Source organism: Gobius niger, assembly GCF_951799975.1.
Source record: "Gobius niger genome assembly, chromosome: 20".
Taxonomy (NCBI): domain Eukaryota; kingdom Metazoa; phylum Chordata; class Actinopteri; order Gobiiformes; family Gobiidae; genus Gobius; species Gobius niger.
Window position 1 is genome coordinate 28,346,581 of NC_136871.1, and position 24,632 is coordinate 28,371,212.

At 41.3% G+C, this 24,632-nt stretch overlaps 1 protein-coding gene across 1 annotated transcript; it reads left to right on the forward strand.

Moving 5' to 3' along the window:
* Window positions 1-1,478: 1,478 nt before the first annotated feature.
* slc6a1b (solute carrier family 6 member 1b) lies at window positions 1,479-22,055 on the forward strand. The gene is made up of 15 exons (XM_079578871.1): window positions 1,479-1,838; window positions 2,841-3,201; window positions 3,433-3,564; window positions 3,657-3,757; window positions 4,154-4,263; window positions 4,796-4,928; window positions 8,621-8,755; window positions 8,865-8,968; window positions 10,374-10,498; window positions 11,599-11,711; window positions 12,109-12,240; window positions 15,250-15,352; window positions 15,809-15,909; window positions 16,318-16,485; window positions 20,750-22,055. The coding sequence occupies exons 2-15, from the start codon at window positions 2,937-2,939 to the stop codon at window positions 20,852-20,854; spliced, it is 1,827 nt and encodes a 608-aa protein (XP_079434997.1). The 5' UTR covers window positions 1,479-1,838; window positions 2,841-2,936; the 3' UTR covers window positions 20,855-22,055.
* The last annotated feature ends 2,577 nt before the right edge of the window (window positions 22,056-24,632 follow it).

Sequence of the window (24,632 nt, forward strand, 5' to 3'; positions counted from 1 at the left end):
ATGTGCGCCGGTTTTCCTCAAATCTACCACACAGATATTCCATTATTATATGTTAAACACCTTCTAATCCTCACTTTGCTTCCCACTTTTCCAACTCGCGCTGTCAAACTTCTCCTGACACGCTGAATCTCCGGCGAGAGCCTAATAATTATGGGCAGAGGACGGGAGCGGGAGCCTGCGCTGAGACGGCCCGTTTGGGATGTTCACCAGAGTATTTGGTTTTGGAGAGATGGTGAAGCTAAGCAGATTATAAAGCACAGTTTTCAATTTATCTCTCCCTCGCCCGACGTCCCTGTTTGATTGGCTGGGACGTCCTTATCATGTTTGTACAGGAGCTGAGCAGACATGACATGGCAGTGTCTCAGATGGTGCAGAGAGGACGGTCGAAACACACCAAGGGGGGCATTCTAATATATAGTAATTCAGTTTCTCGCTTTATGTAACTGTGTGAATGTGTCCAAAAGCTCATGTTGATTTTCACTTTTTACATTCCTCTCTACATCAACATCCAGTTCAGGTCTATGGTCTATACGGAAGAGTCTCATCAACATTTTGTCCTGTCAGTTTATGCACATTAATTGCATCTGCATTTAGAATTAGCTACTTAGTTAGTTGGCTAGGTAGTTAGTTAGCAGGTTAGTTAGTTCAATAGTCACTGTAAACTTTTTCAATAGAGTAAATCCCAAATTAATCAATGCACTAGGTTTACAAGTGCCGCACTGTCGTAGGTTGAATTTTAATCACTTGAAAGGCACCTTGCTGATATTTATCTGTATGACAACTTTACCTAAACCTTAAAGCCCCAAATTGGGGTGTGGCTAAAGCTGTAATAACTTAATAATGATTCATTGGTATTACAAACTTACACCTGTTGTCAATCATCTGAAGATCTCAAAATGTATATGTTAGCTCAGCAGTTATCAATTTGCTATTTCACTTTTGTGACCAATTCATCAATCATTTTTTTTTTTTTTTTTTTTTTTTTTTGGAGGGTTGGGGGGGTACAGGGTATGGGGTATGGTACACTCTGGGTACAAAATACCTCATTCCACACAAACCAATGAACCAAATTGACTGATTTCTTGTACCCTAACCGTCGTTCAAAACCAAACAACTAGAACTAATGTCAGGTTTGAAACAGAGAGTTTGGAGTTAATCAAACGGAGCAGCTCCTGATCAGTTGGGGCCTCCAGCCCGCTGTGGTTCATATCCACTGCAGCCCTCCTCATGAATTAGTCATGGCTTTTGGAGAGTAACTTAGTTACATGAGGAACAGGTGTGGAACAAAAGGGCCGCACTTAAACGATGTTGTCCAAGTCATTGAGCCTCATTGAGAGCGACCCGCACAGGGCCATAATAGGCGTAATTGAAGAGGCTCAAAATGAGGAGAGCGAGAGAGGGAGGGACGGCAGAAGTTGCTGATGTAAAAAAGAAAAAAAAAAGCTTCAGGAGAAAGGATATAAAACCTGCAGACAAGAGGATGCGCCTCTCCCGAAGCCGCTGCCTCTCAGTGGTGGGAATGCTGGAGTTGGGGAGGGTCGACTTTGAGGTGACATTGACGCTATGTAGATGAGCGCGAGGATCGTGCGCTCCTTGTTACGTCCCGCTCGCTCCAGCGCAGACGGCGACAGCTTCTTTCCAGTCTTCTTCTCTGCCCCCTCTCTTTCAGCACCACCGCTTTAAGGACAGCACCTCGCTCTCCGCGCGCACTCCGCCAGTGGATCATACCGTTCTGTTGCTCGCAAACTTCCTTTGGTCTCCTACTCAATCTGCAGGAGAGGAACTTTTTAAAAAGCACTTTGACTGGGAGTCAATCTGGCAGAGAAAAGGACAGCGCTGTAAGTATTTTTGAAAAGACACGGGCTGAAAGGCTGTGTGTGGCCGGAGTTTTCTCAGGAGCAGGAGTGGAATTTAGAAAATGCATTTGACATTACGCACGAATGTGCGCGGCGCTTCATGGAAACGCACGGAATTCAGAAGCATTATTAGGCTGCATTTTATACATGTAGCTTATACTTACATATCTTTCACTTATCAAGACGGAAAACTTTTACCTTTATATGAAAAAATATAACAAAAAGGGGGGTAGTCTAATTCAGCCGTTTACGCGCGTATATCTGCTCCAAAAAATGTAGTCTAAACATGTGCAGTCAAAATATATTGCATTGTGTGCTGATTAATTCAGAAATGAACTAACGGTTAAAAGAGAACATTTTCATTAAGAAAGATTCAATATATTTTTTCTTTGCGCGCACACTAAAGGGCGTTATTGGCGTGCGTAAATATGTCAAACGCATATTTAATAGGCATAAATCCAGTCGCGCTGGTCATTTTGAAGCACCTCTAAAGCGCTCCGTTAGCATAGGGCCAAGATGAGGTAAAGGCCAGTGACTTATGCGTGATTAATGAATCGTCGCGGTCGCGTCTGACTCTAAATGTCTTTAATTGCTCGGCTCTTGTCGCGCGGCAGCGGGAAGTGGGCCATTGAATTTAGAGCAGAATGAATCAAGGACAAGAGCAGAGTCTGAATTCCTGCCGCTGCCTCCACTCGAGGCGCTCCTCAGTGACTCGTTTGAGCTTTATGGTCCAGAGTTCACCGGTTCACTGCATCCACACGGAAAAAAACACATCACAATTAGCGAATAATGCACATGTGTCCAAATGGTTCGAATAGGTTTTATCCAGCACACAGAGTAATCCTAACCCAAACCACATGTGTATTATCTAACATCATCTAAATCAACAGTTTAATGCACACAATATGGAGTAGTGGTTTAATATGATTAACAGAAACTGGGATGTGGCCTGTGTGTTCTGACAGCTCTTTCTCGTTCCTATAGGGTGAACTTGTCAATTTGACCTGAAGTTTCCGGGACCGAGCTGCTGTCCCCTCTTCTCACGAGGTCAGAGCTACTCGCTGCACGCGCACTCTGACCATGGCCACGAACGGAACCAAAGCCGCGGATGGACACGTCTTAACGGAGACGGTGACCGACGCACCTGACGCCACCACCACCAGCAGCAGCACGCCAAACGACAAACCGAAAACGCTGGTGGTCAAAGTGCAGAAGACGAAAACGGATATACCGGAGAGAGAAACGTGGGGTGGAAGATTTGACTTTCTGCTCTCATGTGTGGGATACGCAATCGGTTTGGGAAATGTCTGGAGATTTCCGTATTTGTGTGGAAAAAACGGAGGAGGTAATCAGGATTTCTTGGCTATTTTTATTTGCTTTTTTTAATTTAATTTTTTTGCAAAGAAGTGCAAAGGTCTTCGCAATCCCATCATGGATGCTATATCTAACTTCGTCCCGTGCGTAATTGCGCACAAGGCCTCGCTTTTGGAGCGCTTTAAGCCAGTGTTTCCTTGAAATTATGTGTGGATCGCAACCCATTGTTCTTACACGTCTTTACCTTTGATCTCTCGTTTAGGGGCCTTCTTGATTCCATACTTTTTGACCCTCATATTCGCTGGCATGCCCCTGTTCTTTCTGGAAACGGCCCTTGGGCAGTACACTTCTATTGGAGGGCTTGGCGTTTGGAAATTGGCCCCTATATTCAAAGGTAACGCATGGTTCGTTTTTTTTTTTAATGGGCTATGTAACACAAAAACACAAAAGCTGTATTGTAAAAAAAAAAAATACCACCTTTTTCAGGCGTTGGTCTGGCTGCTGCTGTCCTCTCTTTTTGGCTCAATATCTATTACATTGTGATCATTTCCTGGGCACTTTACTATCTGTACAACTCCTTCACATCTGTGAGTATGCCATAAATATTGCTTCTCTCTTGGAAATCTTTCTCACCAGCTCGGTGTCCATAAAATGTCTCTGTGGTGTACATATATATTTTAACATAGTCACCCTTTGTCGCTTATGGCAGGCCCCTTTCTTTCCCAGCACCTCTTACATAACACACATTTATTACTTCCTTTCCCACATAATTAGCGCCTTACAAGAGGTATTGATAAATGCATTTGGCGATGAGGCATTCAGTCGACTAAGAGAGCATGAAATCCCAATGTCCCGAATGAGCATTGTGGACTTGGCCAACCGTCAGACACGCAGAATGGGAACTAGCTGTGGGAGAACGCTTTCGCTAAAAAGGATCTTGATTTTTTTTTCCCCTTCCCCTCCTTTTTTTTCTAAATTTTTAGGAGCTGCCATGGCAGAGCTGTGGCAATCCCTGGAACACAGACCGCTGCTACACCAACTACAGCATCGCGGACACAACTAATCTGACCAGCGCAGTGGTGGAGTTCTGGGAGTAAGATCACTGAGGCATTATTGAGTGTGTGCATGCATAATCAGACTGGTTTCTTTAGAAATGAAGAGACACTTTCAGATCGAGAGCCAGGGACTAATTATATGGTATTTAAAATAAGAAACTGATTCTACAGAAGAAAAAAAAAAATCCACAAATGTTGGACCTTTTTCTTGTGTACGCCAAAGATCAACCATACCAAAAATGAAATCATTATATTAACTTATTTTAGACATGATTTTAGAAACCCACCTTTTACGGTTTACACACAAGAGAACTCCAAATTAAAGTCCAGACAAAATCATGGCTCACATTTTTTGCAATATAGTGATTCCCCTTTGTAATATCCACGCCTTTAGTGAAGCATGTATTGCTGTGCGTGACTCGCAGACTGTTTGCCTCAGAAACCTTGGGGTGATACTGTCTTGATCTGTACATTTCTACATGCATGCGTGCCACTGCTTATTATGGGAAATCAGTAAATCCCCTCATACATAGCATGCACTAATGTGCCACTGGCCTGTTCCCCCCGCAGACGAAACATGCACCAGCTGACCGATGGCCTGGAGAAGCCCGGAGAGATCCGAGTGCCCCTGGCCATCACACTGGCCATTGCATGGGTGCTGGTCTACTTCTGCATCTGGAAGGGGGTCAGCTGGACCGGAAAAGTAAGTATAGAGGGGCGGGTATTACAAGTTTTCCAGAATGGAAACAGTAACGGATAGTAGATGGAGTATTCCCTTGAATTGTTTTAAGATGAGTGTCACAAACTCTAAATGCTAATGCAGTATTTATTATAGAATACAGTCCATGTTGCCTCTCATTCGAATTCATGGCAGCTGGGCTTCACACCTGTCACTCTCTCTTTTTATGATTACAAAATTATGTATTAGCATTTTTGCCAAACCAACGTTTTCTGACTTGATTGAATTTGATATTCTGCTCAATCCACTTAATTATCAATTCTCCCACAAGTAAAGGAAGAAATGAGAAAGAAATAAGAAAGATTAAACACCAAATATAGCACAAAGTCATTATGTCATCATTGATTATTATAGGTATTGAGTCGATCTTCCATAAAAAACCCACTGGGCTTAAAAGTGTAGCCGACATTTCACTGCCCATCTAGGGAGCTTCCTCATGGCTCATTTTGGTGGCCACCACGCCCAGCAGATATAGCCATTGTGATAGCCAAGATGGGGAGTCAAATGTTGGCTTCTCTTTCAAATGTGAGTCCAGTTGTTTAGTTTTAGTGTTAGAAGATTAAATTAACCATATGGAAGACTCAGTAACTGCGACATTTTATTGAGTATTGGGCATGGAAAAAAGCATACCGAGAAGTGTAATATTCTCTTAACTGGTGTAATTTTGTGAAAACAGGACCGAGTCTTAGTGTATCTTACTCTTACTTTAAGCTAGTATAAAGATGGTAAATGACGAGTTTATTGGTATTATGCAAACTTGGTACTTATATTCCTAGTTACCCTGCACGTCATTACTGCGCTGTAAAAGTAACATTTTCAATTGATTAGTTGGCCATTATATATTAGGAACAAGGCAGTCTAGAGCCCGCTGCTCAGCCACTCTGCTGATGCTATCTCTTAAATTAGGAACATTTGACGGTGCCATCGACGTCCAGTGTACAGTCTGTGTTGCTGCGAAATCATTACGAGCCTCTTTTATCTCACCCAGATCAGATTCTCTCTGACTTTGATAGCAAATGTGTAAAATTAGCGGTGATAAGGCGTGAGCCGTGTGGAGGGAGTGTGCTGAACCCGAGCGTAGTGGGGTCAGCGTGCCTTGAGGGAGCAGCCGACTAGGTCACTACTACTGCGGCAGCGCTATTGTGGCACTACTCATGCATGAAGTGAACAACTCCACACTTCGGTCTCTCTTTTGTTACGCCTTTGAGGAAAACCGCAGCATTTCAGCTCATTGTTATTTTCAGAAGTGTGTAGGGGAGCCAAAGCATTTACAGAGGGAGGAAAAAGTGAGTACACCGTTTGGAATTTCTTACATTTCCGCTGAAATTCCTCATGAAACCCAGTTGACATGCTGTGGCATGACCTCAAGAAAACGATTTACACCAGACGTCCCAGGAATCTCGCTGAACTGCAACAGTTTTGTAAAGAGGAATGGTCCAAGATTCATCCTTATTGTTGCTTGTCTAATCTGCAACTACAGGAAACGTCTGGATGGAATGGCAAAGGCAAGGCAAGGCAAGGCAAGGCAAAGGCAAGGCAAAGGCAAGGCAAGGCAAGGCAAGGCAAGGCAAGGCAAGGCAAGGCAAGGCATGGGCAAGGCAAGGCAAGGCAAGGCAAGGCAAGGCAAGGCAAGGCAAGGCAAGGCAAGGCAAAGGCAAGGCAAAGGCAAGGCAAGGCGCGCATTTCGTACACAAGGCAACTCAATGCGCCAAAGGAGGGTCAACCAGCTTGAATCCAATGGTGTACTCACTTATTCCACACTGTCCTGTGAATGTTTACATGTTATTGCCATTAAAAATATGATTAAATGTAAATGTTTGGGTGGTGTTAGTTTAAGCAGACACTGTTTACTCATCCTTGTGGTTTTAATAAAGATCAGACCCCATTTTATGACCAATTTAGGAAGAAATGAAATAAATTCCAAATGGTGTACTCACTTTTTCCTCCCACTGAGACTAGGGACTAGATGGAAGTTGTCATTTTTTCTTACTCGCCACTGCCACCTCAGGTCTTTCGCGTAACTGCAGTCTCTATGTCAAGCTCGTCCATGACAGTGGAGATAGTTTGTATTTTAGTCCGAAATACCAGCTTTTTGAGTGACAGTGCAGGATTTTAGAGGCAGTTGTGGTGAATTGGTCTGGGCTCATTCGACACATTAGGACATTGCTGGAACATGTAGGGGGTAGAAAATAGACAATTTTAACATTTTTAAACTCTGTCTAGTCCCTTTAAAGGAATAGGCCACCGTTTTTACATACTGAGATATGTTCTTACCTTAGCTTTGACGAGTTCTTTAGGACCTGTCTGATCTTCCCCCGTGCCTTCAGTCACGTAAACACAGCGCAGACGGCGTTAGCATTTAGCCTCCCCCCTCTCCACTATAGCTCCAAAACAGGTCAAGATAGAAGCTACCAAGCTCTTCCAGAGTGGATTTAAATATGGTTACGTGAAGTGTTGCACTACAAAGTATAATTACACAAAATTAAACAATGTGGATTTTCTAAGAGGATAAAAGGGGGACTATATTGTAAGGCGTAATAATACCAGGAGTAATTTGGCATCCGCACAGGAAAGTGAAGATTACATGCGGATTTCGAACTACTCCTGGTATTATTATGCCTTACAATATAGTTCCCCCTTTTATCCGCTTAGAAAATCCACATTGTTTAATTTTGCAACACTTCACGTAACCATATTTAAATAGGGAAAACGTGGAAGAGCTTGGTAGCTTCTATCTTAACCTGTTTTGGAGCTATAGTGGAGAGAGGGAGAGGCTAAATGCTAACGCCGTCTGCGCTGTGTTTACGTAATAGAAGGCACGGGGGAAGATCAGACAGGTCCTAAAGAACTCGTCAAAGCTAAGGTAAGAACATATCTCAGTATGTAAAAACGCTGGCCTTTTCCTTTAAGTAAGAGAAACATTGCTATAAAATAATTTTACTCAAGTAGAAGTAAATTGAGCTACACTTTAATATACAGTATAGTTTTAACATGGTAGATGGAAGACAGCATGATATTAGTATTTCAATAAATAATACAGTTCGCTGCTCTGCTTAAAATAAGGTGAAAAGGATGGTATAAAACTCCCAAAACAGATAAAATATATAGTTTTTAACCTCTTAACTCGCACCTTAACCGAAAACATTTTCTCTAGTTCAACTTTAACCAAACTTCTTAAGCTTCTTGAAAAAAGTGTCAAAATAGCGACAAAAATGAGACGTAAATGAGGATGACAACACCACAAATGCAACAAAGAGGTCAAAAAAACATGATAAAGAAGCGAAAGAGTTTTATAGGTCTTAGCTTTCAAATGAGGCGTTAATGAGGCTGTAAGCTCCAGTTGAGAAGCTTTTAGATTTGGGTAAAGCTGAACTGGAGAAAATGCGCTCAGTTAAGGTGGGGGTTAAAATGTTAAGATACAAGCCAGACACAAATTGTACATATGTTTTATATGTCAGCATAAAGCTTTGTCCAGACTGTGTCAGCCTCATGAAAACCACATTATAGTTAGTTATCCCTTCTTTTAAATGAATACATTCAAAGGAACATTACTTTAGTTGAAGTACAGTGTGTAGTACAAATTCTTCAAGACATTCTTCTTGTAAATCTAACTGATTATTATACTCACCCTCATCATTTTGTGGATCCTTTTGCAGGTTGTGTACTTCTCAGCCACCTACCCGTACTTCATGCTTGCAATCTTGTTCTTCCGTGGCATCACTCTCCCAGGAGCCATCGACGGAATCAAATTCTACATCACGCCCGAGTTTAGCAAACTTAAACAGTCTGAGGTAGGCTGACACTTTGGCACATATAAATATCTAGCCTGTCTAAAATATTTCCACAAACAAACTAATGACTTGCATCTTGTAATGAGCTCTACATTTTCTAATCTGCCAGGTGTGGCTGGATGCCGCCACTCAGATTTTCTTCTCCTACGGTCTGGGATTAGGCTCGCTGATTGCTCTTGGCAGCTACAATCCCTTCAAAAACAACGTCTACAGGTAGGCAATCATAAATAGAATGACATCTAGAGCTGTTATAGCTAGATACCTTTTCCATTTACGGCTCCAAAATCCTCCCGCGCAACAACAATCAGACTCCTCTGACAAGAGACTTTACTAGTTTGACTGCGACATATTTGGTTATGCTTTTAGGGAGTCCAAAATTATCATTTGGTATTAATGTGTTCATCCAAAACCTGCATATATGGAGGGAATAGCTTCAGGAACATCACCTGACATTAAAGAGGCAGATTACCTGTTTTAGAATGAAGCACAAAAGAAACGTGTCAGGCTTTATTCTAAATACAGCATCTAATACAACATCATGTTATCTGCATTATATGACAATAATGCACACACCATATGTACTTTTTGTGTGCTGCAGTTTTGGTGGCTTGGACCAGTGGTTCCAAACCCATTCTAGGGACCATTTCTTTCCATATTTATCTTCTATAAAAAGTATAGATTCCACTGTTCTAGACACACGGTACCCCTTAGGTTATACGCCATAGTGTGTACAGTGGAAAAAAAAGTATTTGGCCAAAATCCAATAGAAAGTCTATGAGGAACTGATCAAATACTTTTTTTCCTACTGTATGTACCCCCTTATCGTTGGGATACTCTGGTCTTTGTAATGTACCACCATATTAACAAAGCAAATGCAGAGGACACATTTGCCATCGGGGACAATAAAGTAGGCCTTGTTTTTCTCTAGTTCATCTTTTATCTTGGCAAAATCTTTGTCAAATGTACTTCCTCTGTAGACTGCAGATTTAACCAGAGGCCATCCCTGATCCTACGCCTTATACGTAAGGCATTGCAATCATATAAAATAGCATGCCCGTCAAACTCAAGACAACTACATGTTTAATGCTGTATTATGCAAATGACTTTTTCACGGATTAGTGTTCCGGTATTTTTGCCAACATAGTGTCCGTTTAAATCATTTAAATTAATATTACACAGAATCTTCGACGTAATGCTGTAAAATGCCGCCTTGCTGTTTTTGCCTTCCTCCTCTTATGTTGCAAATCTCCCCGCTACCAGTCATTACATATTTTGTTTTTTGCTGCATTCTGCTAATAGAGGAGGCTTTACTTCAGATGCCCTCCCTGACTCGACTACGTTTTGCGACTTTGCTTATGGCCATGTGCGTGTCTGAATTCAATAAGGGCACAGCGGCACACTTGTCAAAACCATTATAATTGCAAGACGAGCAAAAATATACCCATTGTGGTCGTCTTAATGCATTCAGACAGCGCGTGCGGGAGCCGGATTCAAAATGGCGGCTGTCGCTCCCTCCTTCCTTCCTTCCTTCCCTCCCTCCCTGCCCTTCACCAATGTGTGACGGAGTGATAAGGCGTTGATACCGCCGTAACAATGGCTCCCTGTTGTCCCCCTGCAGAGACTCGGTCATTGTGTGCTGCATCAACTCCTTCACCAGCATGTTCGCCGGCTTTGTCATCTTCTCCATTGTGGGATTCATGGCACACATCACAAAGAAAGACATTGCAGACGTGGCGGCCTCAGGTAATTGCAATCAATGTTCGACTCAATGACGCCGCGAGGATGCACTGGATTGGATTTGATTACATGTGAGGTGCAGTTAGAAGAGTTCAGAGAAAATACAGGGCTGATGTAAATGAACCCAGTTTTGGACTTGTCAGTTCATCCTTTGGCACCAAAATCTAACAAAAAAAGTGAATTTCTTTGGGGACTGAAGAGCAGCGTAGATCAGGGCCACCGGGATCAGCCAAACAATCTGATCTGGCCCACTGGCAATTTCCCACAACAAATACCTAATAGCCTAGCTTATCATAACGCATCTGCTAATGCTACTGCGGCTACTGCTAACGCCCACAGCAGCGTATAGATACAGGCGGCATGTTTGCCCATATATGGCAATGTTTAAAGCAGTCAGAGGAGGCAAACAAAGAAGAGAAAAAAATGAACTTTCTCCCATTTCTACAGCATTACATTAACAGATGCTGAATTATGAATATATATTTCTACTAAACAAAGAGACAGACATAGAGAGGAGCAAAGCGGTTCAACAGCCCGTATATACTTAAAAAGCGGATAATGCTAACCAGGAAGCCAGTGAATGTAATGTTAGCTTCATGCTACGTTAGCTTATTACCTTTGCAGTGATAAAGTTCTGGTAGAATTGACAGCTAACCGCTAAAGTATGTCCTTATTTTTTCACGGCCTTCAAAATAATATAAAAAAAACAACATAAGAGTGTCTAATTTATTTTCAGAAAAATTACAGCTTTTACATTGAATTGAATTTGGCAAAATTTTAGTCAACATTGAGAAAAAGTCAGGTACAGGGCCCATAAAGGGATGAGTAATTTAGTCCGGACAGTGGGCTAGGATCAAAACTGTACTGTGGGATTGTAAATTCATAATTTTGTTGGTAAAAGACAGTTATGTCCATTGTAGTAGAGAATTTCAATTATTGTCAGTTTCAGTTATTTTAATGTAAGCATCTGCAGTTAGATACATTGCCAATTTCAATTTCTTAGATTGGCCAATCAGGATACCTTGGTCAAATGGAATTGAACTTTCATATGAATTCAGAACTGCTGCGTTCACTTTTGTTTGACTTTAATCTGTGTGCTTGTATAGGTCCTGGTTTGGCGTTTTTGGCATACCCAGAAGCGGTCACTAGGCTGCCCATCTCCCCTCTCTGGGCTATCCTCTTCTTCTCCATGCTGCTCATGTTGGGAATTGACAGCCAGGTAATGACAGCTATTGTGCAGATGGTCTTTAATGTCGATGCACAGACCGTGTTCCAGCTGCTGCATCCGCCCAAATGAGCGACACAGATTTAGGACAGATTCCATTCTTAATAGGCTGGACTATGCAGGAAGCAAGCCACTCTTTGTTAGATTACATTGTAAGTTTTGTGCAGTTCTGAAGTTGCTTTCGAGGAATCTATTTACCAGATTCATCATTTGTAATAAACAGCAACCCAATATTGGACCCCACCTCAAGACTAAACTACACCACATCTTATTCAACCTTATTCTTATTATTCTTATTCAACCGTGCCGCTTTATTGTAATCTTCCCAATGGTAAAACGGTCACATCAGTTGTTAGACCACACAGTCTGTAACCCTGCTGTTCTCCCTCAGTTCTGCACAGTGGAGGGCTTCATCACGGCTCTGGTAGATGAGTTCCCTCATGTTCTCAGGAAACGCAGAGAGATCTTCATCGCTGGGGTCTGCCTCGTGTCCTACATCATCGGACTGTCCAACATCACACAGGTACATGGTGCAGTTGTTTAACATAATGTCTGCTCTGCTACTTTTATTTGCTGTCAATTTAAGTCAGAGGACCGCTTTGAAAACGTGCTCATCTCAAGGGGCTGGAAAATGAATAAGTGTCAAAGTTACATGTTCCATGCCTATACCCTTTAGCTGAATGTGGTCAAACCATGAATTATGTTCAAGAGCCAGTGTTTTTGAGGTTTCCCCCTTGTTTAGCTCTGGAAGTCCTGTTATAGAACTGGTCTGGACCTGGCTGTGCTCTGTGTCATGTGCAAAGTTTGACAACCGCTGCCATAGTGGCGGGGATAATGGTTTTGATATTTGGATAGTGAACTGAATAGATAAATGTTGGTGCTAAGACAAACAGGGACAGCACAAATATCCCCATGTTGATGATTCTGCTGAGGTTGCTGCAAAAATGGCACTTAGTACCTGGCAGGGAAAAACGATTTCACTTATGGCCACAATGCGGAACATTTCCCACAAAGAATCTAAAAGTTTAATGTTTGAGGTAGGACACTCGAGTCAAATGACTTGACTTGAGTCAGACTCGAGCTGCATTTTTTTTTTACTTGACTTATACTTGCCTGTTTGTGACTTGAGACCAATGACTCTCCATGACTTGCTGTGACATTATGTTTATTATTGGTTTGAGTGTATCTGTTGAAAGACAGGATTGATTGCGTAACCACAGTATGTTTACGTGTGGTAATTAGCCACATGGTTTTGCTGCTTCCCGACACAGCACGTCTGATCAATACAGCGCGAAAAGGCAGGAGGAAATGTGTGTTTCTTTGGGTGCATTAAACGTTTTCTATAGTGAGCGAAGAGCTGAAGATTCATAATAGACTTCATAGGCGTTTATTAAGGACAGGAAAACGTTCGAAACAATGAAGTGTACAGGCAGCCTCCAGAAGGACAACGTGGTAAGAGCTGGATTCATTGACAAAAATCTTGGGGACGGTTCGGTGTTTTAAGGCATTCACACAAAAGTTACAGCATGAAGTAGCCATTTTCTCCATCCACACAGAGCCCTGTGACAGGGGGACTGAAGGCTGTGTGGAATCTACTTACAGGGGCGAATCTGGGCATACAGGGGCTGAGGCATTACAGGGGAACCACTGACAGAAAATCTATCAGAAACTAACAAAAATAAAAAATATGATTTTATTTTTATCTTTCAGACTGCAGGAAAGGCAACTCGTGTTTAAAAGACTCTGTTTCAGTTTTTACAAAGTATCCTAAATCTTGAGAAAGCACTTTGCATATCGCATAATATTTGCATATTTTCAAATAGTAATACATTTTGAAAAGAAGAATTGATAGTTCAACACTGAAGGCTTGATGGGCCTTGATGGAAGTTGACATTTTCATACTCGGTACTGCCACCTCAGGACTTACACGCAACTGCAGTTTCTATACTAAACTCGTGAGGAGTTTAGAGGCTGTTGTGGTGAATAGGTCTGGGCTACACATTAGGACATTGCTGGAGCAAGTAGGGGGTGGAAAATACATAATTTTAACATTTTTAAACTCTGTCTAGTCCCTTTAATGTTGACGTTTGTGACTTGAGGTGACTTACCAGTGAAAGCAAGACTTGACCTGACTTGACAAAAGCTATGAGTCAACTTGACTTGATTTAACCTCAGGACCAATTGATTTGGGCTTTCTTGGGACTTGCATTTAGTGACGTACTCCCACCTCTGGTGGACATGTTACTGTGTGTTTTTATGGAGGGCATGAGGCCCGAAACGTCACTTTAAATGGTGTAAGAAATAAATCAAAAAAATTGGGAGCTCTTACTGCTGTGCGGACCTTTGCTTTAAATCACTCTATGGAGTACCAACAAGAATGGATGGATTGCTGTTGGAGCAGGCAGGATTGTGCAGACGAGAATTATGTCATTCAGGCCAGTGTTACAGTTGAATCATTATCTCTTCTCGTTCTCATTTTGATTGACACAAATTCACCTAATCTGTAATAGGAATGTGGAAAAAGTAGGTCTTTAGTCATATCTTGCTAAGCTCATTATGTTATTAGGTCATAGTACAATGGGGTAATATTACAATTTCTTAGTTGTAAGACGTTTTGTGTTCGTCAGAATACTTTGTCGATATTGCATTGAGTGATCAGCTGTTAGTAATTAAGCCTTTTTTTTCTTAAACAGACAGTAATTGACCAAAAAGTTTTTTTATTTAGGCCAGAAATATGGCTTTGCTGTAATCTTTGAGTATATTTCATTACATTACATTTCATGTGATTGTTCCGGTTCAGGTCTGCTCTCCATTGTGAGATTGGGCCTCACATACATTTTCAATGAAAATCCCAAATGTTTTCCCTAACCCTCACTGTTCTGTCTTGCGTTACTTATTACTGAACGCCATTGGGTCGTCAGTCATTTCCCGTTACTACTTTCTTAGTTTGTCTTGAACACCCCTTTGGAGGCCCAAAGCCCACCGAGTGTTTATAGATACAATTGTCGCCCATGTGCCCGCACTTACATAAGCAATGTAGGCCAAGGTCATAATTGTCCTGGCACAGCGACGCAGCTAATCTAATCCCTGCTGCAGGCCATAGGATCACAGAAGATGCACTCATCGCTCTGCCTTTCAACTCATCCATATAATACGAGGATAGGGACAGGCTTTATCAGCACATTTGAAGTATGAAGTCTATGAATTTTTTTTTTTTTACAGTTGCCACCAATTAAAATACTACAAACAAATGGATTCTGCGTGACACTGAATTGAAACGTCTTGCTGCAGAGACAGAGATAATTGTTTAGGTCGATGACGGTATAGGAAGAAATGGGTTTGATCGAAAGGTGGTCAGAGTTAAATAGAAAAAGAATGCTGTGGCTGGCAGTGACAGGAAGTGGGAAACAATAGTGTTCCTGCTTGAGTCCACACTTTTTCTTCTTCATGGTGGGGGTACAATTTGCTCCTTTTGAACTTTCAGTTGTTGTGCGACACTTAAAAAGTTCCTTGTTGTTGTTGTTCTGCACAGGGCGGGCTGTATGTGTTCAAGCTCTTTGATTACTACTCAGCCAGTGGGATGTCGCTGCTGTTCCTCGTCTTCTTCGAGTGCATTTCAATTTCATGGTTTTATGGTGAGTCTCTTTTTATCTGATCGTTAATCTTAAACATGATTTTCCATCTCTGACTTTACATAAATCAGTTTTAGAAGTGTTATTTCTCATGTCTTCTTATGTCCGGATCCCAGATGCTTACAGGGCAGCCCATAACTTGAAGGGTTAAAGTGAAATTTGAGTTGAGATTTCATTTTAAATCTATGTTTTGTGCTTCTTAATGGGCATTCGCCGGTGTTTGTGTGGTTTGTTTTAATTTCATAAGGGTCCAATGTAACTTTAATAAACTGAAATGAACATCATTTACTTCTAATGCTTAAGCTCCTCCCCTCAAACACCCCTAAATGATGGCAGACCTTTTACCAATAAAGAACAGAATATTTGAATCCTTTGGAAATTTATTCTGTGGATTTAGCCATGAATGAGATTTAGATTTGCTCAATAAACTATTGTCCTTATTTACATTTACATTTACAGGTGTGAACAAGTTCTATGACAACATTGAGGAAATGATTGGGTACCGGCCCTGTATGTGGTGGAAGGCCTGCTGGGTGGTCTTCACTCCACTCATTGTGGCTGTAAGTGTCACTCTGTTGCACATTTCTGATTGTATTTACATTATTTTACATCCAGGGCTTGATAATACTTGCATTAGTCAACTGAGAGCTGATGTAACAAGTGAATTTCTCCATTTTGAGATCAATAAAGTCTATCTTGTCTTATCTGCTTCCATTTGCTGACACTCATTCACCATTTATTTAATCTGCACTTTTTATAACTTATGTTCTCCTGACGTAATATGATTATACCTTGTTAATTAGGGCCGCATAATAATACAATCAAATTTGCAATTAATGAATGTGTCTTCTCAAACATGAGTGATATATTAGTATAGCTGTTCATTCTCCTCTAGACTGGTCACAGTGAGCAGAAAGAAGGGAAAGCCAATTCTTGCGACGTACTCTACCTGTGTTGTTGTTACCCAGGGCGTGTTCCTGTTCAGCGCGGTGCAGATGGTGCCTCTGACCATGGGAGACTATGTGTTCCCGGCCTGGGGGCAGGGAGTGGGCTGGTTAATGGCCATGTCCTCCATGATTCTCATTCCCGGGTACATGGGCTACATGTTCCTCAACCTCAAGGGCACGTACAAAGAGGTAAGACAATGCCGTAAACTGAAAGACGTTCTGTGTGCCATTTCTCCCCCCTCTCCGTAGGTGTTGCTTTCCGCTTTACTTTGATTACAGGTAGCCAAACAAAAGGTATAAATACATTATATTGCTTCCAAATGTAAGCATAAAAAATGAGGAGATCGTAAAACCATCATTGTGTTTTTGGCCAACAAATTCAAAGATTAATGGTTCAGTCCTGACAAATGCATACTGTTGTTGTGTCCTTAGGCAAAGCAATTGACCCACCTTGTCTGTGCATGATGCACATGTGACTGTGTAATCAGAGGTGGACAGACAGTCTTTTAGTGTGGACTTTCATTAGTGTATCAGGGGAACTGCGTCAACTGTTCGTCTTGACTGATCAATAACAGGTTCTGTTTAAGAGCTATTAGATACAGCAGGCTAAAGTTCATTAAAGCAAAGACACCACATGTTTTGTGGAATAATGTCTTTCTGTTCAAAAAAAGAAAAAACTGTTGATTGATTTCACCTAATAATTAATCTGGATATGCTATCTTTGTCGTGGAATTACATGAATGCTTTGTGACTGCTTTCAAAAACCCAAGCCCACTACTTCTTGAGGGACATGGTCACCAACACGGCCTTGATGAAGTTACATCTGTCTTTTAGTCATGGAAATCCACCTGGCTCAGTTTACTGAAAATATAATTACCCCACCTGGATGTTTTGTCATTTGTGGGTTCAATTCCCCACCTGTCGTTCTTCCTTGTTCCAAACCTAAAAACGTATAAATGAATGCTTACGTACAAACCCCTATAGGAACATCATCAACATGCCTTTAATCATCAACAGCCTTTTATTTTGAGTCCACTTATTATCTCTCTTTATCTTTCGTGTACGGAAAATATTTCCAAAAAACCCTCCATACTATCTGCCTTCTGAGCAATTTCCTTCGTCAAATAACCTTCCTCTATATGCGCCCTTCTGCGGCAGATATAGCTGTGGAGCCGGCAGTGACGAAGTAAATGGGGCATAATTACAGCCAGAGCAGAGAGCTGTCAGAGGCGATGTGCAGGTGTCACTTCCCGCTGCGCCGCTCTCCACTGATCGGCTAATTGTAGCAATCAGAGGCCTATTAGAGCCATGACAGGCTTAAACCAGAGCCTGGTGCACCGGAGAAAGGCACATTCCACCAACAGCTTTTAATCTAATCTCAGTATGCCAGGTCAGTTTTGTACACAGGGAGCACTCATGACTTCTCAGAATATGACGTCTGACATTTCTCATGGTGGGCCAGTGTAATTGTATAGCCTATTCACTGTTAGTGAGAAGAAGAGAGCATGAAATGTAACTTATATTGTTGCTATTATTGTTTGAATTAGTTTAGTATGTTAACAGGCCCTCAAAGTGGGAGCAGTGAGGGTAGAAAAAAAAGGGGGAGTCCATGAAGCTAGAGACGATCATATGGCCTTATATTATTATTTGTATAAATGTAGTGTGTGCGAATGATGGTGGAGCCAATGGCGGAGATGGCCAGCCTTGCTTCTGTCAGTCTTCTCAGGGCAGCTGTGGCTATAGCTTACCACTACCAAGTATGGAATGATAATGAGAGGCTTTGAAAGGCTTATATCTTGTAGTGGTGGGAATCAATTTTACGAATACAAACACGAGATTGGTAGCTTGTTAGAGAATCAAACTGAACTTTGGCTCTCAGACACCTGCTCTCAGGCACTGTATGTTTTGGCTTGCATATCAGTATGACGCACACCAGAGGTTATGTATCCCACTTCACATGGCAGCATAGCAAGACTTGAATGGTCAGACTAGCGCAGTTCATTTCTTTGGCTCCCGCACTGATGGTAAATGCACTTCTCGTTCATCAAACATCCAGACTCCTTCCTATTTTTCATCTATCCTCTTGGACACCATTGTTTTCTCTCAACACAGCATTGCTATATGGTGGGATATAGCGCTTGTTCGCAACAGTGCCTTCAGTTGCTTGTATCCCTGAAAAAATGTGGGGAAAAGCATAAGTATTACTTGTCATTGTTGTCATGGTGATCTGTAATCTGAGTATTGAGGTTTAGTGAATGTAATATTTAGCATAAGAAACAAAGGTAACTAATCCTGCTGGTTAATCAAGGTGAATTAGTGTTGGGGGATGAGGGACGCAATCAGGCAGCAGCAATTTCCAGTGTCATCTTTAGCAGCTGTCATTTCATATTTCAGTCATACATCAAGCTCCGCAGACTCATCAAACCATAAATCACACAGTACAAAAGACACAAGTGTAGTCTGTCAGAGAGAGGAGGAGGAGCCCCAGGCGCAGTATCCATCTTCGCTTTGCGCAGCTGGTGTTTATGCCTATGGCTTCACCGTTTGACAACAAAGTTTCAGCTGTGTCAATGAGATGTGGGCTCCTGTTCATTTGTATTGGACCACATCTGCACAGCAACACCTCAGGGGGAAAAAAGGCTGTAGAGGATTTGTAATCAACAGAATTGTCCACAATGTAGGGTTTATTCACGTTTTAAGGACTTTTGTGAAATGAGAAGTACTGTTGCAGGTATATTGTCGGCAATGTGGTTCTTTTGTAAACATTTTTCGATCATATGTGTGTGCCGTAAGTAGTGTAGCACTCACATCCTAATGTCAGCTAAGAGACTAATTTGTCAATAGCAAAGAAACTAGAAAACCCTGATCAGTGAGGCTGCATGCTCAAAGTTTTCTGAATAGAATCAAAATTCATTTTCCGAACACAGCAAGCATACATTATGGGAATGAACAAAACTTTGTGGTTACGTAACTCAGGTTCTCTGACAGGTCAAACATTACAGATTGAGAAGAAAGATACAGAATCCCCAAAAACTGCAGATGTTTTGTTTTACTGAAGATCATGATCACAGACGTATCAACTGAAAATCAAACATAGGCTCCGTATTGATGTATTCTAAAGTCGATCCTTTCAGATAACCTTGTTTCCTTCATGTAACTTAGCTGCACCACAGAATACAGTATCAATCAATCAATCAATCAATCAATCAATCAATCAATCAATCAATCAATCAATCAATCAATCAATCAATCAATCAATCAATCAATCAATCAATCAATCAATCAATCAATCAATCAAACTTTATTTATAAAGCGCTTTTCATAGCGAAAGGTATCACAAAGTGCTTTACAGATTACAACATTTAAAACAATGCGTCTGGCCACACCATCCCATATATATTATTTATTAGGACTAAATAAATAAATATCAGTTAAAAGCTAAGCTAAAAAGGTGGGTCTTGAGCCTGCTCTTAAAAACATGAACGTTCTCTGCAGCCCTGAGCTCCTCCGGCAGGTCGTTCCAGAGGCGAGGGCCGTAAGACGAGTCTTTTTGTTGACTTTAGGAAGGACCAAGACCATTAACTTTAAAGTTGATCTTGAAACAGCCAATGCAGCGATTCTAACACCGGTGTAATGTGGTCCCGCCTCCTGGTCTTCGTCAGGACACGAGCTGCTGAATTTTGTAAAAGTTGTAGACCTGAGATACTCTTTTGGGGAAGACCAGAAAGCAGGGCATTAGAGTAGTGGATACGACTGGTGATAAAAGCATGCATGAGCGTCTCCGTGTTGGCCCGAGAGAGAATGGGGCGACTCTGGCTATGTTCTTTAGATGGTAAAAACCTATCTTTGTGATATTCTTATGTGTGGAATAAACGCCAGCTCAGAGTCAAAGATCACACCCAGGTTGTTCACCTGTGAGGAAGGATTCATAGTGACTGTAGTTAGAAGTCTCTCTCTCTCTGGGTCTCAGGGCCAATGATTAACATTTCAGTTTTGTCCTGGTTAAGCTGGAGAAAGTTTTCTGCCATCCAGGATTTGATGTCTAAAATGCAGTTAGAAAGTGCATCTATTGGCCTGGTGTCATCAGGACACATGGAGATGTACAACTGTGTATCATCAGCATAACTGTGAAAGTTGACACCGTGTCTCCTGATGACATCACCAAGAGGGAGCATATACAGATTAAAAAGCACTGGGCCTAAAATTGAACCCTGGGGCACACCACATGTCATTTTATGGACCTTAGAGGAGAAGGTATCCACACTGAACCATGAATATCCTGTTTGTGAGGTAGGAAGTAAACCATTTGTGGACAACACCGGAGAGGCCGATTAGTTTTAAACGAGTTAAAAGAATAGTGTGGTCGACTGCTGTCAACAGTGTGACAACCATATCACAACTCTAAAGTTTCTTGGTCCGCATTGGTACGTAAATGCTCGTCTTGTCTCTGTAGCGTCTGCGGCAGATGATCAAACCCGTGGTGTTGGTGAAGACTCAGGAGAACGGCCCGGAGCCCGAGCAGAGCCAGAACCCGCCCACTGAGGAAGCCTACATCTAAACCCCGCCCCTGCATCTGAAACCACGGCAACGCGCTCAGTTCTGTGATCCAGGTTGGAGCGACCACCAGACTGCCACGTCTGCTTTATTCACCTACCTCCTGGGGACACGTGAGACCAACCTGATCGCAGGCAACATGTGTATTTGTAAAATACAGAGCTGTAAAAGCTATGAAGAATCTAAACTACCCAGCAGAGTTGTTATGTGATACTATCAATTTCATTATGCAAAAAAGTCTTTAGAAATGGAAATGTGACTTAGGAAATTACTGTATATTCAAAATATAATTTAAAAGTTGGAGGCCCATTCAATAGTACCGTGCTACTTTAAGAATATTAACCTACTAAACTATATTTACTGTACAAAGAAACTGGTTGCATTTGCTTGTTCATGAGATAAATACTTTACAATGAATGCAGTGTAATATATATAAAGAAATTAAAGGGGAATTTGATACAGATACATTTATGGGAATGAGTGAGGCAATGGCCAAGTCTACCCTGGTGTGTGGTTTGTCGTTCAGTCACAAATGAAAAATGTTTACCGACGTTTGGGAAGCACAAGTAGATGCACAGTGTGTCCTTTTTGTCTTAATGTGTGACAGCAGCAAAAATATCTTTTAGAGTTTTAGAGGACAGGACGGTGAATAAGTCACTATGAGAAATTACAAAGTGCAACAACTGTCCAACTCAACTCAAGACTTCAAAACAAAGTAAAGATTGGAAAGTACAATATCTGTAAAAAGCTGTTGGAAATAAACCAAATCCTGCAAATATGGGCCAAGGCACACACTTGAACTTTTAGGCAAACAAAAGAGAAGTGGACAGGACTAAGAAACACCTCCTCTATGTAATGACAGATAAGCACAATCTTTGTTCAAATTAAAGAGTGGGACTCTTTGTATTTTGTTATTGTGACTTGCCTTTAGGTCTACCTGGTTATAGCGAGAGACTGTTAATATCGTTTCTTTGTTTTTCTAAACTATAATACCTTTGTATGTTGTCCACATCTTTTTTGTAGAAACATTTGTAGCTCATTTTGTATACGCGAGCATGATGAGGACCAAAGTAAAACAAAACAAAACAGCAACAAACGAATTCAAAGCACCGCCCCCCACCCACCCCCCCTTCACAACAGGGTTTTCTTCATCCACAAGCACAATTCAAAACCTGTAAATGGCATTATGTAAAACCCCATATTTTGCACTGCGTTTGTTGTCGACAAGAATCAGCTACATCTGCATGGGAATAAAGCAGGTTATAAATGTTAGTTTCAGGGTTGCATGAAGTTTATTGTAGCTGACGTTACAATTACAAAGCTAAACATGTGGGAAAAGGAAGGAGGTTTTAGTATGGCTGGGAATATATCACTAAGCTGCCGCGCTAAAGTCAGGAATTTAACTGTTTAGTACATAGACAGTAGAAGGAAAGTGGACCATTGGCGTAGTCTATCCGCCATGAGGGAATGATTTGAAATATTGTATATTTAGCCAATGTATATACTTTATTTTTTACCAACAAGCAATTATCAGGCATTTTTACAAAGCTGTTCTGCATGATTAGTGTGTAACAGTCGATGGCCGCAGCCTATTTTCTAGCTGAGTTTTACGAAGATTTCCTCAATTATGACTGTTAGCTCGACATGCTACTTTATGCTAACTCTGTCCTGTTCAATGTCCAAGATGCAGTTATTGTAAATAGGCTTGATCTCATTTCTTAAAGCTGTAGCTCATCCTTCTGCCAGGGCGTGAGCAGTTGTATGTGGTGGGGGATGGGTCATTTATGAGGTTGCATTTGGGATTGTGATAGAGATCAAAGAAATGATCTGAACCACTGTTTATCAGATTGCTTAACGTTGCTAGATAGGGCTAACTTTGTCTAATATGTCACGCCAGCTTATTTGCTGCTCACTTTCCTGCCAAGACTAAATTACAAAGACTGTTAGTCACGCATGCTACGTTGTGCTTGCTGTAAACCATCCAAGATACAATGTTTACAATTTAGTGTCATATTGAACATCTGTGTTAGCTGGGTTACTCAGGTGCAGAGTCCATAGAGGATGCTATGTGGAGCATTTCCATCTTTTTGGACTTGCCTGAGGCAAGGCCGCTGCAAGCCATTTTAGTGCCCTAAGCAGAAGTATTTGAGGGTGGCACACATTTCTATAGCTCTTCTTTGTCATCGTTCACATTGAATATGGGCTGTTTTTGTCAGCTGCATCAATAGAACAGTGGTGCAAATACTGCACAATGCCTCAATGTGGTGCCCCTCGGGGCACTTGATGCCCGACGCATAGCACGTTATGATCGTATATGAAGCAGCAGAACTGGCCTGAGGGGTGTGAATAGTTTGTGCACTGGATGGGATGGGTTCTTTAAGATGGAGGCTTCCTTCAGCCAACTTGTGGCTGTAACTGTTATATGATTTAACCTCGCCAAGACGCTGGTTGTTTGGTTCAACATTGTGAATTATAAGGGCTCTGGGGCTCAATGGAGCATTTACCCCTAATTAGAAGCTCTCCCGATCAAGACAAGTTCTGCGCACTATATTTTTGACCCTTATGAGAGTTGTAGTTTACAAATATCATTGTCATGATTGAGTTTTGCTGTTTGTTATACAGTCCTATGGTCCAGTGTCTTCTACTGTCTATGTGATAGTCCATGTCTCAGGAACAAAGGTGGAAGTGACCAAACTGTATTCACTAAATTTAGAAATATCACATTTTTAAAGCACACCAAACATTAAACAAAGCTTAGTATTAACCACAGGTCTACTGAATTGTTTATCAAACGTGTAGCTTCTTCTCTGTGCTAGCCTTTTACATCAAGTTGACCAATAACTAGGCCTCAATATATGACAATTTACCACTTGGCAACGGAATGTAGCCAGATGCTGTATGTGCAGGGCCAACACCACTAAACTACCCCGAATAGAGGGAGAAGAAAAACCTATAATGACATATCAAGTATGCAAATGCGATTTAGAAAGTTACTATTAATACAACGAGGGATGAACTCTGAAAACTATATGGATTTTGTGGCAGCTCTTTGCGGCAAGATTTTAATGTTGCTGCAAAGGATTTCAAGTGTGCAATTGCAAAGGGTCTGGGTGATTTTTTCTTTTTTTTTGTACGTATACTATAGTTACCACTCTGCGGTTTCTCTTCGAATGATGTTGTAAAACTGGACTGTGTATTTCATGTTCTTGTGAATGTCCGTACCACCTGAAACCATCTTTATTTTTATTTTGTCTAAATGTTTGAACAAGACGTGATATCATTTGCTGTTTGCCGCAGTAACATGTCAGAAACTAAAGCACATATCTCTATCAACTATGAAGAATATAATGTCAATAACCATAGAAATAATAAAGAGGATATTAATTATACTGTCATAGAGATGTCTAGTCAGAGAATATTGTTTTGTATATTTCTAGCTGTTTCTTGGGCCTAATGTAAAATATTCTATGTAAAAAAAAATATAATAAATGTCTTTAGATGGTGTTATATGAAAAAGCATGATTGCAATATATGTATCTGCAAAAATAAAGACTTATAGATTATACCATTGTGCGTTTTCATTTTGCAACTGATGCTTTGTGATTACCCGCCTTCGATGATTACAGCGATTCGAGAATAACAGTTTTTATGTCACATTTATTGTCTACAATTTAGCACTGCCACGGTTCCATTTACAAGGCAGTATGCAGATGATGCCACAGCATAGCAACAGCATAGCAACGAAAGCCAAACGAGTGTCAACGTTGAGTTATGAAGTTAGT

Excerpts from the sequence above, each read along its gene's own strand:
- slc6a1b (XM_079578871.1), top strand. The coding sequence starts at position 2,937 with ATGGCCACGAACGGAACCAAAGCCGCGGATGGACACGTCTTAACGGAG. Across the intron at positions 15,353-15,808 it reads TTCAATTTCATGGTTTTATG|GTGTGAACAAGTTCTATGAC; the intron begins GTGAGTCTCTTT and ends TTACATTTACAG. Across the intron at positions 16,486-20,749 it reads TCAAGGGCACGTACAAAGAG|CGTCTGCGGCAGATGATCAA; the intron begins GTAAGACAATGC and ends TTGTCTCTGTAG.